The sequence below is a fragment of the Gobio gobio genome (genome assembly GCF_949357685.1).
Source record: "Gobio gobio genome assembly, chromosome: 22".
Taxonomy (NCBI): Eukaryota; Metazoa; Chordata; class Actinopteri; order Cypriniformes; family Gobionidae; genus Gobio; species Gobio gobio.
The window spans coordinates 2956752-2975909 of NC_137118.1; the positions used below are offsets into that span (position 1 = coordinate 2956752).

Below are 19158 nucleotides of genomic sequence, written 5' to 3' on the forward strand. Positions count from 1 at the left end.
GAACCGGCCACAGGGTCATGAAGGACCAGTGGAGAACCGGCCACAGGGTCATGAAGAACCAGTGGAGAACCGGCCACAGGGTCATGGAGGACCAGTGGAGAACCGGCCACAGGGTCTTAAAGAACCAGTGGAGAACCGGCCACAGGGTCATGAAGGACCAGTGGAGAACCGGCCACAGGGTCATGGAGGACCAGTGGAGAACCGGCCACAGGGTCATGGAGGACCAGTGGAGAACCGGCCACAGGGTCATGGAGGACCAGTGGAGAACCGGCCACAGGGTCATGGAGGACCAGTGGAGAACCGGCCACAGGGTCATGGAGGACCAGTGGAGAACCGGCCACAGGGTCATGGGCGGCCGAGGCTCATTGATGCCCGTGTGGTCGATCAAACAGACGAGCTACTGGAGCTCAAACTGCTCAAGAAGTTAATGCTGGTTCTGATAGAAAGGGCTCAGAATACACAGAGAAACCTTGGGTCCTCCATCATGTGGATGTGACTTTGACACGTCCCACCTACCTCAGCATTGTTGAGCCCATGTCCAGCCTTTCATGGAAACCGTATTCTCTCGTGGCTGTGGCTCTTTCAGCAGATAATGCGCAGCCACAAAGCACAAATGCTTCAGGAATGGTTTGAGGAGCACAACAAGTTTGAGGCGTTGACTTGGCCTCCAAATTCCCCAGATCTCAATCCCATCGAGCATCTGTGGGATGAGCTGAACAAACAAGTCCGATCCATGGAGGCGCCACCTCGCAACTTACTGGACTCAAAGGATCTGCTGCTAACATCGTGGTGCCAGATACCACAGCACACCTTCAGGGGTCTAGTGGAGTCCATGCCTCGACGGATCAGCAAAAGGGGGACCAACACAACATTAGGAATAGGATGTTATGCCTGACTGGTGTATATTTTAACTGATATAAGTGATCTCCTGGATACCCATATTGTATTTATATAAAGCGTTTCACAGGCAAATTTGCTTTATGTATTTCCCCGGAGTCGAAATCAGGCTCATATAAATGTCAGGAAACACGATTCCTGGCTGCATATCCATGGATCACTGGATCTTTGGTAAGTTGTCAGGAACACTACATCAAGTCCAACGTTTAGTTTAAACTTATACTCGTTCTTTTACTCGTGTTTTCTCCTGTTAACTCAGCTCTTCTGCCGCTCAGTCCGGCGCCCTCAGCGTGTTCCAGCGTTAAAGTGACGTCAATGCATACCCTCTGTTGAGATTCAGATTTTAATTGAACTCTTCCTATTCTCACAGACTTTGTTTTTGTGGTTTAGGATGGCAATGGAGTTGTCCGGGGAAACTATCTCTCTGTTTTTCTGGAGTTGTCTGCCGGGCTTCCTGAGACGTCCAAGTAGGCCGCACTCCCTGCTCTTGTCCTCCCTAATAACTTATTTTTTCATGCCTAACTCATTGCATTCCTTTTAGATATGAATACAGGGTGGAGATGGTCCATCAGGCATCCAGTGACCCCACTAAAAACATCATTCGAGAGTTTGCGTCGGACTTTGAGGTGGGCGAGTGCTGGGGATATAACCGGTTCTTCAGGTTGGACCTTCTCGCCAGTGAAGGATACTTGAATATGCAGACTGACACGCTGGTGCTCAGGTGCGAGCTTGCATATTAATATTAGACCATTTTATAGCTCTGATAGCTCCTTTAATATTAAAGGGGTCATGCATTTTTTAAAAGTTGTATAATGTTCTTTGAGGTCCACTAATAACCTCCTGGGACTCGGGCATAGACTTTTTCTGTGCTCTATCTGTAGAGGACATTATATTTGAGTGAATTTCTCTGAGAACACACACGTCACAGTTTTAATTCCTGTAAAGAGCACATTCAGGGCTTTTTAGAGATGCCAAATACTTGGTGGGTTCTCATTGGTCTTCAAAAATGACTGACATTAATTAAGTGATCAAATTTAACACTCTTATGGAAATTTTCGTAAATAAATATCATTTTAATCTGACAAATTTTCAAATTGTTTGCCATAAATCAACATCTCAGGAAAATGTTATGGGGTTTCAAATCAAAATATGACTGTTACGAAACATGTTTATCAGGTATTTTGGGAGACAAATACATTATTTCAATATTCCTATGAAATATTAGGTATTATTATTAAAATCTTGCCAATTACTCCTCCCATTATTACACTTCTTGTTTCATTACACGTTGCCCCAGGAAAACATTAATATGCAAATGAAATGCATTGCATTGAATGGGAAAACCCGCTTATGGCTATTTTACACACATATTGCATAAAGCAAAATGGTATATCAAATCCTTGTTATATCTTTCATAGCATTTGAGAATCATCTTTATACAAGGTTTTGTATTAAAAATATCCTAAAAAACTAAAATTGATTGGTGATTAAAAAAAAAAATCCCATTGTTTTTGCTTTTTCATGTCTATTCGTCTTTTTTATTAAAAGAAAAATTAGTCCTGGTGTCTTCTACATAGCATAACATGAATAAAATAAGATTTTTTTTTAAAATAACATTTTTGAAAAATGATATGCTCTAAACAATGTAAAGAGATGAAAAAAAATACTAAATTCACAACTTTTTTTCTGGTTTTATGCATCAAAAGTAGAAGTAATAGGCACTTTTCTATCCTGTTTTTGACCCTTTCTTTGAAACACTCGTTTTGATAGGCGTGCCACATTCAAGACGCCCACTGCTATGATTGGGTTACTCCGTGTCTACACCAGACGCAAGCAACACGACAAAAGTAAATAAAACCCATTATAATCAGTGATGCTGTCTACACTGGATGCGGCATGACGTGACACCGCAAATTGATGCCCTGTTCTATTTCTGAGGTACTTCTGATATGAAGGACAAATTGTTTTGCAATGGTTGCTTTGTCGCATCCGGTGTGGACACAGTGTAACAGTTTTGCATATTAAAATAATCTTTAACGTCCCCGCTACACGTGTGGAATCGTTGTGAAAACTTCCGATGTTCCTGATCCCAAATCAGAAGACAAAACTACACCTCAAATAACAGTTTGGTAATTAATCATCTTTATTCCTAATGTATTTGTGAGGTAGTATTGGATTGTATTACATTATATTAGTGTTGACCCTGCAGAAAGGCGTTACTTAGTATCTCGTACCACAGTTATAGTTTGACAATGGATAACTTACTCTTGTTAACAAATGATTAATTAATGTACCATTGATTGTCGCACTGTTGTTCTTATGTTCATCATTTTCAGTAAAGTGACAGAAAAGTGAGCGCACATCATGTGATCTGTAACCGAGAAAGCAATAATGACATTTTTACTCACACTTGTGTGTTGCAACATTGCTGTCGAATCCAATATAGTCATCACTGCATCATCCTCTCTCTGAAAAGCCTGCGTTGAACCGTGTTTTGTTTAAAAACAAATCTGAAGTAAAATTAAGCAAACAATCAGTGTCTTGCTGACGCGATATATAACTTTGTTACAAAAATAAAGATCATCTATGGGATTAAATTCTCACCGAAAGTATTGCGGTCACGGATCAAAAAAGAATAAGCGTGAATCCATTTTTAACTCGCATGTAAAAAAATATATTGCGCAAACTGCAAACAAATTATGCAAAATGATCAGAATAGCAAACAACGGATGGTCACGGATCAAAATATAATAAGGGTGAATAAAAACAATTAAAAGCGCATTAAAAAACTACAATCATGAATCAACACATTAAAAATTATATTCTTATGCTGCGTTCACACCGAACGTGAATTGAGCGTCAAATTCGCATCTAGTTGGACCCTTTAATTTTGAATCCACTCGCGCGTCCAAAGTGAATTAGACGCACGTATAAAGCGAGCGTTTTAAGTCCAGATTAAGTGCAAAGTCCTTAAACATTCAGAGAATTAAAAGACACAGCAAAAATGGATCAAGTCTACCGAACATTCTAATGGTTTCATTTCTAAATGTTTCTCTCCTTTCTTGCCGTATACATACTTTCCAGAATTGTAGTATATGTTTGCTTTGTATCTTTCTATCTATCTGCTTGCATACATATATTGTGAAAGTTGCTTATACATATAATTTTAATGGAAAATGTTCTTCTACGGATTTATACATTCAACATTAAGCATAGCCGATTTAAGTTTGGAAACAATATGTTGTATTTACAATGTCACACTCACACAGTTTAATTTTTTTTTTCATACATACAAATATATAGATGGATTTTAGGAAGGGGGTCCCTCATAAAAGGTACTTTAATATTTGGGGGTCCTTGGCATCATAACGTTTGAAAACCCCTGGCATAGCCTACTTGTGTTCAAAAACATCTTAACTTTTGATTAACTAAGTGTCTTAAAGGATTAGTTCACTTAAATAAAAATGTCCTGATAATTTCATCACCCCTATGACATCCAACATGTTCATGTCTGTCTTTCTTCAGTGGAAAATAAATAATTTATTTATTTTTTAAAAAGGGACAGTGTACATTAATCAACATTCATGAATGTAAATGTACCCAAATTAGCCCAAAGGCTAGTTTTCATTGGTAGTCCCTTAGCCAGATGTTATTAGGCCTAAAACTAGAGAAGAGAAAAAAATAACAACAGTAGTAAAAGTTTTTTGAGGAAAACATTCCAGGATTTTTCTGCACATAATGGACTTCAATGGGAACCAACGGTTGAAGGTCCAAATCAATGCAGTTTCAAACAATCCCAGACGAGGAATAGGATCTGATCTAGACAGACCTTTTTAACCACAATTGTCTTGTCTGTGACACGCCAGGCATTACATCCTTGGCTGGGATTGTTGGTTGAAACTGCATTGATTTGGACCTTAAACATGTTGGTTGCCATTGAAATACATTATATGGAAAAATGTTTTCCTCAAAAAAACTTCAATTCTTTTTGACTGAAGAAAGAAAGACATGGATGACATTGGGGTGAGTAAATTATCAGGACATTTTCATTTTGAAGTGAACTAATCCTTTATGCCAAAGATCCTGAAAAAAGGAGGGACTGGTTGAAACACTCGTTGAGACATCCTTGCAACTCAGATGGGTGCACAAACCATTTCCCCTGCGTTTATATATCAGATACAGGGGTGAATCCAGTGTATGCTGTCTTGTTCTTTTCTCATGCTCTGCTTTTTCCATTAATGTCACAGGTATCAAGTGCGATCACCTACGTTCTTTCAGAAGTGTAGAGATCAGTATTGGTATATTACTCAGCTGGAGTCGGCCCAGTCCAGTTACATTCAGCAGATCAACAACCTAAAAGAGGTCAGTGCTAAAGATGCCACTATGTGTAGTTTAATGTAACCCTGAATACAGCCTCCTTAAGATCTGGCTAGAAGAAACTACATTATTTCATACTTGAACAGAATTTGTAATGACTTTTTTAGCTTTCTTCTTTACAGACTGAAGCAAATGTATTAATGAATGCATTTGCTGTAACATGTAATGCCTGTTAATGTTTTTAAGCTCAACTAAATAGATAGTCCACCCAAAAATGACAATTCTGTCATCATTTACGTCATTCCAAACTAGGGCTGCATGTATCGTTTTAGCATAGATATCACATCCGACAGTCACTTGGCAGGATGTGTGATGTCAAGTGTAGGGATAGTAGCTGATCCGTACGGGCAGAACGCATGTGATTCGCGGATTAATTGCAAAGTTTAACCATCATAGAGTGAATGTTTATCATTTGCATGTGTTTAAGTCAAGACATGCATCAAGCACAAGAGGTGCGACAGCGCACACACACAGAGCCGCGCAGACAGCATGTGAACGCCGAATTCAGTCTCTTTCTCTCTTTTTCAGTTTAAGGGATAGTTCACCCAAAAATTTAAATTAGCCTATGATTTACTCGCCCTCAAGTAGTCTTAGGTGTATATGATCTTCTTCTTTTAGACGAATAAAATCTGAGTTAAATTAAAAATGTCCTGGCTCTTCCCAGCTTTATAATGGCAGTGAATTGTTGGGTCATTTTTGAAGTCCATAAATGTGCATCAATGGGTAAACCCAGCCTGATCTGCCGGCGATTTGACTTCGCCTTGCAACTCAGTCTGGAAACCTGTACATTCATTTCTACTGCTTCTGTTACACTTTTGCGGGAACCAATCACAGACTGGCTTATCCACCTGGCACACTATTGGCTGGTTTAACACAATGATGGATAGAGAAGGGATGGATTGATGCCCGTTGATCACGCCTCTTGTGGTCTGATTGGTTAAAGGACTATCCAGTTGTGTTGAGTCATTTAATTTATGCTCGTTGATCACTCCTCTTGTGCAGTAGAAAATACAGAGCAGTCTCCCCAGACCAATGTTCAATGAGTAAATCATTTCACTTTTTGGGGTGCATGTCAAAATGTGTTGTAAACAATTAAGAAAGGAAACGGATGCATGTCATTTATATTAGATCTGTGTGTTCATCTTAAAGGGACAGCAGCCTAATAAACCCACAGCTGTGTCACAACAACAAAAGAGGAAATCACCGGAAGCTTTAACAAAGAAAAATTGTATTAATTAATTTCATTTATACAGTGAAGACTGTTATTTTACATATGATTATTACATTTCTGCACCTGAATACTGTTAGATTTACATGGAAAAAATTTTCAATATCATCTTTCTTCTACTGTATTTATCTATGCGTGTGCGGAAACACAAAAGAAGATATTTTGAATAATGTTGGAAAGAAAATCGCTCCTATTGACTTCCGTAGTATGTTTGGTCCTTTCCAACATTATTCAAAATAACCTAATGTTGTTACAAACTTATAAGATATTTTGAATAATGTTGGAAATGACCAAACATACTATGGAAGTCAATAGGAGCGATTTTCTTTCCAACATTATTCAAAATATCTTCTTATAAGTTTGTAACTATATTAGGGATTATTTTTCATTTTTGGTTGGTCTATTCTTTTCAGAAGCACTTTTTTCCAGTGTGTGTCATGTGATGTGTGTTCTGGTTATCTTCCGTTCAGAGGTTGGCCATAGAGCTGTTCCGTCGGCAGAAATCTCGAAGTTCATCTCCACCTGATCGCCGTCTCTGCCCCACGAATTCCTCCGGGAGAGACTCTCGTCAGGGGAAGAGCTCCCTACTGGAGGAAGGCAGTCAGGCAGCCACATTAGGGACGAAGGACGATGAGGATGAAGAGAAGACCCAGCATGATGACTCTAATGTAAGGCCACAGCTACTTTTGATCATTTTAGCAATAAAATGTTTTTTTCTTCCCTTTGGGAACTAGAAAAGTGCTGTTATTTCACTCTCATAAGATATTATCCATCATTTCATCATAGCCACAAATCTTTGATTCTCTTGCATCATCATGTGCTTTTAGGCATATAACATTCAAAGATGACACTCACTGTGATCTCTAAAGAAAACAAGCATACATACAAATGTAATGTAGTGAACCTGCAGGCCTTACAGCCACATCATTTAGATAATTTTCATGCTTGGAGCTATTTGATGTTGTATTACGTGCATTAGGATCAGTTTAATGATGATGATGATGATGATGATGATGATGATGATGATGATGATGTGTTGATGCAACACTAGGAGTTGTCTGACGGGGATCTGGAGGTGGACTGTCTAACTGGAGATGAAGATGTCAATCCTCTGGATGGCAGTAGCACCTCTGGGAGCTCCACAGCCACCAGTAACACGGAGGAGAATGACATTGACGAAGAGACCATGTATGTACTAGATTTACTAAAGCACAACCACTTGACCTTTAGGCCGCATTTACACTGCATAGTTCAAGTGACCCAATTCCGATTGTGTTTTTTTATTTATTTTTACTCCCTCCCATGTGGCACAGATCGGATATGACCCACGAACATGTAAGCAGGAAAAACTCGCATGGATTCGGACATTCTCAGATCGGTTTCAGGCCTCATTCATATGTGGAAATAAATGGGATATGTGCATTTCGCCTGCCGTGTAAGCGCATCGGATAGTCGGATAGTCAATGCGAGTCGTATGTCACTGAAAAAAGTGACTTTTTATTAGGCTGCTGTCACTTTAAGAACATGATGTGGAGCTGAGGTGCTGTCACGCACATCTCATTATCTCACAACTCTTTAAGTTAATTTAAGACGTTATTTAACTCATTTAAGACTCTTATGAGAATACTCTACAAAACGGGCATTTTGGCAAAGTGTTATTGTTCATTCAAGCGTGAAAGAACTCGATACTGGCGCACGTCTTCTGTCTTTCTTAGTGTTGTGTGTGTGTGTGTGTGTGTGTATGTGTGTCAGTCAGGACATTCACAGACAGCGCGTTCTCTTCTGTCTGTCTGAGCGTTGTGTGTGTGTGTGTGTCATATTTAGGACATTCACAGTCAGTGCGTTCTCTTCTGTCTTTCTGAGCGTTGTGTGTGTGTGTGTGTGTGTCATAGTCAGGACATTCACAGTCAGCGTGTAATCTTCTGTCTTTCTGAGCGTTGTTTGTGTGTGTGTGTGTGTGTGTGTGTGTCAGTCAGGACATTCACAGACAGTGCGTTCTCTTCTGTCTGTCTGAGCGTTGTGTGTGTGTGTGTGTCATATTTAGGACATTCACAGTCAGTGCGTTCTCTTCTGTCTTTCTGAGCGTTGTGTGTGTGTGTGTGTGTGTCATAGTCAGGACATTCACAGTCAGCGTGTAATCTTCTGTCTTTCTGAGCGTTGTTTGTGTGTGTGTGTGTGTGTGTGTGTGTCAGTCAGGACATTCACAGACAGTGCGTTCTCTTCTGTCTGTCTGAGCGTTGTGTGTGTGTGTGTGTCATATTTAGGACATTCACAGTCAGTGCGTTCTCTTCTGTCTTTCTGAGCGTTGTGTGTGTGTGTGTGTGTGTCATAGTCAGGATATTCACAGTCAGTGTGTTCTCTTCTGTCTGTCTGAGCGTTGTGTGTGTGTGTGTGTGTGTGTGTCATAGTCTGGACATTCACAGTCAGCGTGTTCTCTTCTGTCTTTCTGAGCGTTGTGTGTGTGTGTGTCATAGTCTGGACATTCACAGTCAGTGCGTTCTCTTCTGTCTTTCTGAGCGTCGTGTGTGTGTGTGTGTGTGTCATAGTCGGGACATTCACAGTCAGTGTGTTCTCTTCTGTCATTATAAGCGTTGTGTGTGTGTGTGTGTGTGTGTGTGTCATAGTCAGGACATTCACAGTCAGTGTGTTCTCTTCTGTCTTTCTGAGCGTTGTGTGTGTGTGTGTGTGTGTGTGTGTGTCATAGTCAGGATATTCACAGTCAGTGTGTTCTCTTCTGTCTTTCTGAGCATTGTGTGTGTGTGTGTGTGTGTCATAGTCAGGACATTCACAGTCAGTGTGTTCTCTTCTGTCTTTCTGAGCGTTGTGTGTGTGTGTGTCATAGTCAGGACATTCACAGTCAGCGCGTTCTTTTCTGTCTTTCTGAGCGTTGTGTGTGTGTGTGTGTGTGTGTGTGTGTGTGTGTGTGTGTGTGTGTGTGTGTGTGCGTGTGTCATAGTCAGGACATTCACAGTCAGCGCGTTCTCTTCTGTCTGTCTGAGCGTCTTGCGTGTCATAGAAGAGAACACACTGACTGTGAATATCCTGACTATGACACACACACACACACACACACACAACGCTCAGAAAGACAGAAGAGAACACACTGACTGTGAATGTCCTGACTATGACACACACACACACACACACACACACACACAACGCTCAGAAAGACAGAAGAGAACACACTGACTGTGAATGTCCTGACTATGACACACACACACACACACACACACACACAACGCTCAGAAAGACAGAAGGGAACACACTGACTGTGAATGTCCTGACTATGACACACACACACACACACACACACACACACACAACGCTCAGAAAGACAGAAGAGAACACACTGACTGTGAATGTCCTGACTGTTTTGTTGCGCTTGAATGGTTTGAAAGCATTTGCATGAATAAGAGCGTGATCACATAATCTAACGCCAGCCAAAGGATGACAGAAAAAACAGATGCGTTAACGTTGAGCACTAATTATTATTATTATTATTATTATTAACCGCTTTATATATGGCTCATCCAATCAGATGGTCAGAGTCAGAATTATTTCATTTTATAATATTTATTATTTTATACTAATTGATGGAAAACCTTACTTGATGAAAGTCACAAGCTTCACTGTGGTATGTATGTAGATCAAGTAGATCTATTTAAAGCGTTTCTGGCAAAATCGTGATCAGCTCTAATAGCTTTTTTCTTTCTTTCTTTTCCTTAAAGCAGTACTCATCATTTAATTCACATCCTCGTTGTGTGGTAAATACTAGTGTACTAAGATTATTGCATAAGAGATGGTGCTTTGTGTGCCACAGGGTAACAGCTGTATCCTCCCCATGGCTGGAAAACACAGTTTAATTAGGGCTGTGCCGCATTTGTGACAGGCAGCCCCTCGCACACTGTGTTTAACCACCACAGAAGAGCTGTTCTTTCTGTCCTGTCCTATCACGATCTGGGAAAATGAGCACTATTGGCAGCTTTGACTTGTGTAGGCTCTGTGAGAGTGCTTGTGTTTCTGTAGTGAGGTGTTGGAGTCAGAACCTCACATGTTTCTGCTCATGCTACCGCCCGCTCACACAGCTCTCGAGCACACACACACACACACACACACACACACACTGCTCCAACCAGATGAGACGAGTGAGTCATCAGAGCCTCTACCTCCTGCTTACAAATGCTCGTTCTCACACACACACACACACACACACACACACACACACACACACACACACACACATACGTGCACTCTTGTTCTCAGGCCCACGCACATTCTCTCACACCTTTGACTCCATTTCCTCAAGTGTTTTGTGTGTGCTTTGTAAAGGTGCCAATGCTCTAACCGTTACCTGGATGTCGGAAGCCCACTTCCTCAGGATAAAGTAGGGGAGAGGGGGAATTATGAGGTTAGGACCTGTTTACACCTGATATTATCATGTCAAATGTGTTTCCTGTGACCTCGTGAGGTTGCATATTTATTCGATTTGCCATCAGTGTGAGTTGATGAAGCACAAAAAGCTTTTCGGATGTGCTTCACGTGTTCTTCACATGTGCTTCACATGCAGCCTGATGTCAGTCAGGCAAACCAGAGATGTCTTGTGCATGTAAATGAGCTTATTCAAATGTCTCGATTGGATGGTTATTTTCATTTAACTCTTCCCCCGTCAGCGTAAAAAAAAAAAAGTTGCCAGTCACTATCAGGGTTACGTTTTGTTTGATAATTTTCACAAAAATGTAATGGCCCATATAATATTTTGTTGTGTGAATATCTGAGCATGCAATAAATCAAAAGAAAGAGCAGACCCTATGCTTTTAAACAAACAATTTTTTAGTTAGCTTCATGCATTCCTTTTTTATCAACACTTGAATGTGGGTAAGTTTCATCAAAAAGCAACATTTTGAACAAAAAGTTAAGAAAATCATGTTTTTGTCAAAGAATACATCCAGATCAGATTCAAATTCTTCAAATTTATAATTTTTCAATATATAACAACCCCCTAGTAACAACCCACCCCAAACACACACAGATTCAGATTTTATTTTTAATAATCTTGTTTTTTTTTTCACTTGGTGTTGTCAGTGCAAATACAAGCAGGGCAAGCAAACATTTGTTTGCTGTATCTGTGTGGAGTCGAGGCTCTCCGCTTCTATAAATACTGTAGTGGATCAGCGCAAAGAACCGCTGGAGAGGACTGAGTCATCTCATGTTTGAGCCTGAGACAATGGTGCATGTGTTACCCTTACACACACACACACACATATTCAGCAGTAAGCTTGTAGCAGAACGCCATCACCCCCTGTGGAGAAGCTTATTTCAGACCGTACCACTTCTCACTATTAACAGGGGGAGCCACGCAAATGCAAATCCATATCAAAGCATGTGGCGATACTGGGGACATAATGCCCGGCCACGCCTCATTTAGCTCCATTGGGATCCAATTAATCATTCAAAACCTTTCCAAACACACACCAAATATTAGAGCTGATCTGGGTATGCATTGTAAACTTGTTTACACTCCACTAGCACTAGAGAAATGATACAAGTGTGGATTGTTTCCGTCTGTTGTAGGTCTGGTGAGAACGACGTGGAGTACAGCGGGAATCTTGACCTCGAGGAAGGTGAATTACCCGACGATGTTGCCGGGGCAACAGGTGAACCAGATTTTCTCCGTCCAAGCGCCCTCACTGATACTAATAGTGCTGTTTCTCTAATGAAAAGCGAGTGTCATGCATATGGCAGTCTGGTGTGTTGAAACACTTGGCTTTGAAGTGTCATCCACTGCGACACCCTGTTAATCAGTGATGTAACCGAGCCAAATTACCATATCAGCCTTTGAGGATTTACTGCAGAATCTGCGGTTTAAAACGCTGGTAGAGCTTCTGCTGGAAGGCTGTTCATGTTCACGACTTAATAATTCCTTAAAAATAAACTTTTAACTAGAACTTTAATGTTTGTAGAGTTGAAACGGCTGTTAAAGTCGGCATGAAACAGAAGTTGCGATCGTCAAACTGATCCGCAGGGATTGTTTATTCACACACATGCTCCATAATGCATTGTACAGTTCACACACGTCTATTTTAGTCACAGATGCGAGTGAAATGCTCACACTGTCAAGCCCTGCTAGTGGATTTTGTTTTCAAGTCACTTGCAGTGACTACGTTTACATGGACAGCTGTAATCTAATTATTGCCCTTATTCTGAATAAGACAATAATCTGATTAAGGTGTTTACATGAGTTGCTTTTAGAATATTCGGCCCCACTTTATATTAGGTGGCCTTAACTACTATGTACTTGCATAAAAAAATAAGTACAATGTACTTACTGTGTTTATATTGTATTGCAAAACACCTTTGGTGGGATATGGGTAGGGTTATGGATAGGTGTGGTGGTATGAGTAAGTTTAAGGCTAGGGTTAGGTGTTAGGGATGGGTCAACAATGTAATTACAAATGTAACTACAGAAATTCACTACAGATGTAATTACATACAGGTATATTCAAAAATGTAAGTACAATGTAAAGACATGTATGTACACAATAAGTGCATTGTATCAAATTATTAATGAAAATGTTAGTATATAGTAGTTAAGGCCACCTAATATAAAGTGGGTCCGAATATTCCGTTCATGTTCCCGTTTTACATGTTATAGAACATAGCTTGATTAATGGCATGTCATTACGTCCCCATGCCCATGCCACTCTACGCTGTCTGGCGTCCAATCATAGCGCGACTTTCGTGGGTCTGTTAAAATCAATGGGCTCAGGCAACCCACTGTAACTTCACCTGCAGGTGTCGCTGTTGGACAGTGTTACTTTATAAAAACAAGTGATTTATATATAAGCAGATTATATATAATTACGTTGTTTTATTTTTATAATATTATATATTGTCTTTCAGGTTTTTTTAAGAGACACTGCCCATCTTGCCTCCTTCTTAACAGCCTACATTTCGAAAAATAGCTTTGATTAATGATGAAAATTAAGGTTTCAAAATCGTAATTGTTTGGATTGTTTTTTTCTGCCGTCGAGCCACAGGTTCCCGACCGCTGTTGTAAGCAGACAATTATGAATCTGGGATTACAGATAAAAACTTATTGTATTTTACTTTTACAATGAGCAGAATTATTACAACACAAATAAATATAGAGGAGGCCGTGTCAGAATGAGCAGTCAAGCATGACACGCACCAACCATAGCAACACGTCATGGCAGCGACATTTCAGAATGACAGATACGTTTACATTTACATTTACATTTAGTCATTTAGCAGACGCTTTTATCCAAAGCGACTTACAAATGGGGGCAATAGAAGCAGCTAGAGCAGTCGAAGGGCAACAATATCAGCAATATGTAAGTGCTGTAACAAGTCTCAGTTAGTCTAGCACAGAAGTATACAACATTTTTTTTTTTTTTTTTTTTAAATAAATTAGACAGACAGACAATGAATAGAATGATAAGTGCTATTCTCGATCGGTCGGGTGTTGCTGGAAAAGATGTGTCTTTAGACGTTTTTTGAAAATGGCTACAGACTCGGCCGCACGAATTGAGATAGGCAGGTCATTCCACCAGGTGGGAACGGTCCAGGAATAGGTCTGTGACAGCGATTTCATGCCTCTCTGGTATGGCACCACAAGGCGTGTAGTTCCTGGAGGGTGTGTAAGTCTGAACGAGCGAGTTTAGGTATATTGGTGCAGAGCCAGTGGATGTTTTGAAGGCGAGCACCAGTGCCTTGAATTTAATGCGAGCGGCTATTGGTAGCCAGTGCAGACTGATGAGGAGAGTAAAAGATAAACGGGACATTTGAGCGCTTTGTTACTGTTTTGTACGTGCTGTTATATGAATTATAATTCAAATTCTGTTTTATTTGTCACAATATTATTGATGATTATTGAGAGGGGCACTTTTGAAACATTTTTTAAAAGGGCAGGCTCGAGCCCCCAAAGCCCTCCCCTCTGCATTTGCCTGGTGTGTGTGTGTGTGTGTGTGTGTCCTGTCACAAAATGCGGCCGAAAACTCTTACACAACGTTAATAGTTAGATTAAGGTGTGTACATGTCTACAATGCACTTCGATAATGCGACTAAAATAGGCATACTCCACATGTCTTAATTCGGTTTTTGTTTAATTCGAGTATGGCTTTAACCGGATTATGGTAATTAGAAATCGATGTTTACATGGTAGTTTCTTAATCAGAGTATGGTCTTAATCAGATTAATATCGGAGTATTGTTGTCCATGTAAACGTACTGATTGTCTCAATTGTGCTGCATGTGGACGGGGTCCCTCCTGATGACGAATATTACGTCACACGCACAGTGCACAAACCATCACAAGATGCGGACAGCCGAAGTGTACTTTGGGCTTAATCCTACCCTAAGTCCTGTACTAACTGTCTCCCCCTGCTGGTCAGGAGATTCTGGTGCAGGTGCCCGGGGTTCAAGGCGTGGGACAGGGGGAAGTTCAGCCAGCCTCCTGGAGATCGACCCGGTCATCCTCATCCAACTCTTGGACCTGAAGGACCGCAGCCATGTGGAGTCCCTGTGGGGGATGCAGCCCCGCCCCCCTACCTCTCTCCTCCAGAGCCAAGGTGTCAATCATATCATCAAAATATTAACTTCAGTGATTTAGCATTAAGCTTTGTATTTAAACTGGGTCATTTATGCAGTAGAAATGTGAAATTATTTTTGAATTTGGTGCCTTCTAGACTGAGAAAAGACAGGAAATGTATTTTTTGTCTCATGTGGATGAAAGACAACAACTCCCAGAATGCACTTGCTTCGCTGCCCTACGAGGCCACTCCCTACACCGTCGTTTTAATCTTCATAGTGATACAATAATTTCGTTCAGTTAGAGAATAAACACTACAATTAAAAACTGAACGTGTCTTTTCAATAAAGTGTGAGTGAGCCGAACGAAAGTCAGATTTCCTTCATCACGAAGAGCTGAGCAGAGCTGAGGTAACGTTAAGCTCCAGTCTGGCACATTTATTGATCGCATATGGAAGCTAAACTATCACAGGAAGTAATTGAAAAGTTGAAACACTCTCTTTGCTCTGCATCGCTCTGTTATGAATGTCCGTGTGGCCGTCAGTGTCTTACATTCTGTGTGTGAGATCTCTCCCCTATGGGCGGTTGATAACATGAGGAACAGCTCCATCTAGTGGCTGTAGTCTTTAGCCTCTGGCCAAAATATCCTCCGATGACTCAAAATTACGATATTTGCGTCATCGGAGGAATTTTTCCAGAAATAAAATGCATAATTCTCTCGTCTCAGGGGGATATGAGGGGGGAAAGTACCATAATTTGAATATACGACCAGGTTTCTACTGATACAAAGCCTAATGCTAAATCACTGAAGTGACCCTTTAACTCGATAAAGCTCTGAAGTGACTGTCGCACCATTAACCATTTTTGATTGACAGCTGCCGCGGTGCCCTCTCGTAAAGAGCGTGAGCGTCGGCCTCAGGCAGTGCGTCGGTCAGCTCCGGACTCGGGGGTCCTGATCAGACTGAAGGCTCAGATGGCTGAAGTGCGCAGTAAGATGTCAGATGTGAAAGGGCAGCTGGAAGCTCGAAGTGGAGCCGGTCGAGCCTCGAACCACGAGCACGGCCCCTCCATGGACTCCGAGATGGGACCCAGCCGCAAACCCAGTGAACTGCTCTTCAAAGCGCCCGTCTCATCACGACACTCTCGCAGTGGTATGCCTCTGAATCTGCTTGTTTTTGGTATTTTTGCTTCTGTTTAGACAGTACGATTGGAGAGAGGTCTGTATAAGCAAAGTGGGAGAGAGAAGAGTGGGATCGGGAAAGGATTCTGAATCGGGAAGTGAGCTAGTTATTCCTCATACATTTATGGGTAGATGACACGTTTATTAAAAAATGACCCCATTCATAAGTTTACACACCCTTGATTCTTAATCCTGTGTGTCGTTCCCTGATGATCCATGGGTGTGTGTGTGTGTGTCGTTCTCTGATGATCCATGGGTGTGTGTGTGTGTGTCGTTCTCTGATGATCCATGGGTGTGTGTGTGTCGTTCTCTGATGATCCATGGCTGTGTGTGTGTTTTGTGATGGTTGTTCTTGAGTCTCTTGTTTGTCCTGAGCAGCCCTTTGTGTGTGTGTGTGTGTGTGTGTGTGTGTGTGTGTGTGTGTGTGTGTGTGTGTGTGTGTGTGTGTGTGTGTGTGTGTGTGTGTGTGTGTGTGTGTGTGTGTGTGTGTGTGTGTGTGTGTGTGTGTGTGTGTGTGTGTGTGTGTGTGTGTGTGTGTGTGTGTGTGTGTGTGTGTGTGTGTGTGTGTGTGAGTGTGAGTGTGAGTGTGAGTGTGCGTGTGTGTGTGTGTGTCGTTCTCTGATGATCCACGGCTGTGTGTGTCGTTCTCTGATGATCCACGGCTGTGTGTGTGTTTTGTGATGGTTGTTCTTGAGTCTCTTGTTTGTCCTGAGCAGCCCTTTCCGTGTGTGTGTGTGTGTGTCGTTCCCTGATGATCCACGGCTGTGTGTGTGTGTGTCGTTCTCTGATGATCCACGGCTGTGTGTGTGTGTGTGTGTGTGTGTGTGTGTGTGTTTTGTGATGGTTGTTCTTGAGTCTCGTTTGTCCTGAGCAGCCCTTTCCGTGTGTGTGTCGTTCCCTGATGATCCACGGCTGTGTGTGTGTGTGTGTCGTTCTCTGATGATCCACGGCTTTGTGTGTTGTTCTCTGATGATCCACGGCTGTGTGTGTGTGTGTGTGTGTCGTTCTCTGATGATCCACGGCTTTGTGTGTTGTTCTCTGATGATCCACGGCTGTGTGTGTGTCGTTCTCTGATGATCCACGGCTGTGTGTGTGTGTGTGTGTGTGTGTGTGTGTGTGTGTGTGTGTGTCGTTCTCTGATGATCCACGGCTGTGTGTGTGTTTTGTGATGGTTGTTCTTGAGTCTCTTGTTTGTCCTGAGCAGCCCTTTCCATGTGTGTGTGTGTGTGTGTGTGTGTCGTTCCCTGATGATCCACGGCTGTGTGTGTGTGTGTGTGTCGTTCTCTGATGATCCACGGGTGTGTGTGTGTGTGTGTGTGTGTCGTTCTCTGATGATCCACGGCTTTGTGTGTTGTTCTCTGATGATCCACGGCTGTGTGTGTGTCGTTCTCTGATGATCCACGGCTGTGTGTGTGTGTGTGTGTGTGTGTGTGTGTCGTTCCCTGATGATCCACGGCTGTGTGTGTGTTTTGTGATGGTTGTTCTTGAGTCTCTTGTTTGTCCTGAGCAGCCCTATCCGTGTGTGTGTGTGTGTGTGTGTGTGTGTGTGTGTGTGTGTGTGATTCTAAGATCTGAGGACGATTGAGGGACTCAAACACAACTATTAAGAAAGCTTCAAAGAATCACTGACGCTCCAGAAGGAAGCACAACGCATTAAGAGCCGGGGGGTGAACACTTTTGAACAGGATGAAGATGTCCATTTAGTACTGCCCTTTGGAAGCAATAAGAACCTTGATCTTCAAATTCTAAAGTTTTCACCCCCGGCTCTTAATGCGTCGTGTTTCCTTCTGGAAACATTAATTCAGTGAATGTTTCAACCTTTTTTAATAGTATTTCTAAAGCAGCCTTTATGAGTATACGAGACAAAAATATAAAAACATCTCACAGGCCAAAAACTTTTGAACAGTAGTGTATGTTGTAGATTCAGCCTGTCTTTGTTCTGGTCTTTGTTTCAGGAGTGAAGAAGGCTGGTTCTCCTAAGCAGGAGAGTGTGGGAGCGCTGGCTGGACTGTCCCTCCGCCGGACTGTGGATGTTGGGGAGAAGGAGCTGAGAGGAGCAGGGCGAGAGTCCCCTACTGAACCTGCGCTGTGTCCCAGAGAGGGACCCTCCTCCTTGGATGGTTTGTACACCGCACTGTTCATCTCGTGATTATCGAATTAAATGAGACATAGTAGTTTATCATCTAGTTTATCTACTGAGAAACACACCGCATGCTGCTTTTCAGGATATTGCACCATAAATATTGCTTTATTGTGCTATTTTAAAGGCTTCTGATTCTGTTTTGTTGTCTCCTACAAAAGGTCAAAAAACACATTTTCTCATAATGCACATCAGCACATTGTTCAATGATTCTCAAACGACTCTACAGATGAATCAGTCTCTCTAAATGCCTCCTTTCTGTGAGCTACTCTGCTCTGATTGGCCAGACTGCCCAGTGTGTTGTGATTGGTCTATCGCGTTCAGCTCATTACCATAACTGAACTTCAGCTCCGGAGGCTTCCTAAAGCTCAGCGATTGCACACACACTGTAAAGACAGTAACGATGACGTCGATTTGACCACATCAATCCAAGCGCGAGTCCGATGATGAAACATTGAAGAAATAGTTATTCAACCCCAACTGAGAGTTTCTCAGTGATACGCTACTCATCTTGAGCTTCATTATGAGATGTTGCAGCTGTAATTCCTCACCATCCCCATTAACAAGTGTGTGTCCATCAACAAACCTGTGTGTGTGTTTCTGATTTATTGCGGCGCACATGTGGGAACTGAATCAATAACAGCGCAAACGTTAGCCCAGCGCTAACATGAATGACTGATGGAACATAAACGCTTGTGAAATAAATCTCGCCCCATCCTTTATCTTTACTCTCAGTAGTAAGAACGACAGATGATCTGAATTAATACACACAGTTTTAGGCAATAGTGGT

General features: G+C 41.8%; 1 protein-coding gene across 3 annotated transcripts in view; it reads left to right on the forward strand.

The window, feature by feature from the left end:
- Nucleotides 1-19158, forward strand: part of trim37 (tripartite motif containing 37) — a 54958-nt gene that overhangs the window by 23348 nt on the left and 12452 nt on the right. For 2 of the 3 annotated variants that reach the window (XM_079804569.1, XM_079804571.1), the window contains 9 exons: nt 1288-1364; nt 1439-1618; nt 5145-5259; nt 6973-7170; nt 7554-7690; nt 12074-12156; nt 14913-15089; nt 15924-16199; nt 18184-18348. In XM_079804569.1, the coding sequence (XP_079660695.1) occupies nt 1288-1364; nt 1439-1618; nt 5145-5259; nt 6973-7170; nt 7554-7690; nt 12074-12156; nt 14913-15089; nt 15924-16199; nt 18184-18348 (1408 nt within the window). The remainder of the gene's footprint in view (nt 1-1287; nt 1365-1438; nt 1619-5144; nt 5260-6972; nt 7171-7553; nt 7691-12073; nt 12157-14912; nt 15090-15923; nt 16200-18183; nt 18349-19158) is intronic. The other variant, XM_079804570.1, reaches the window with a different exon arrangement.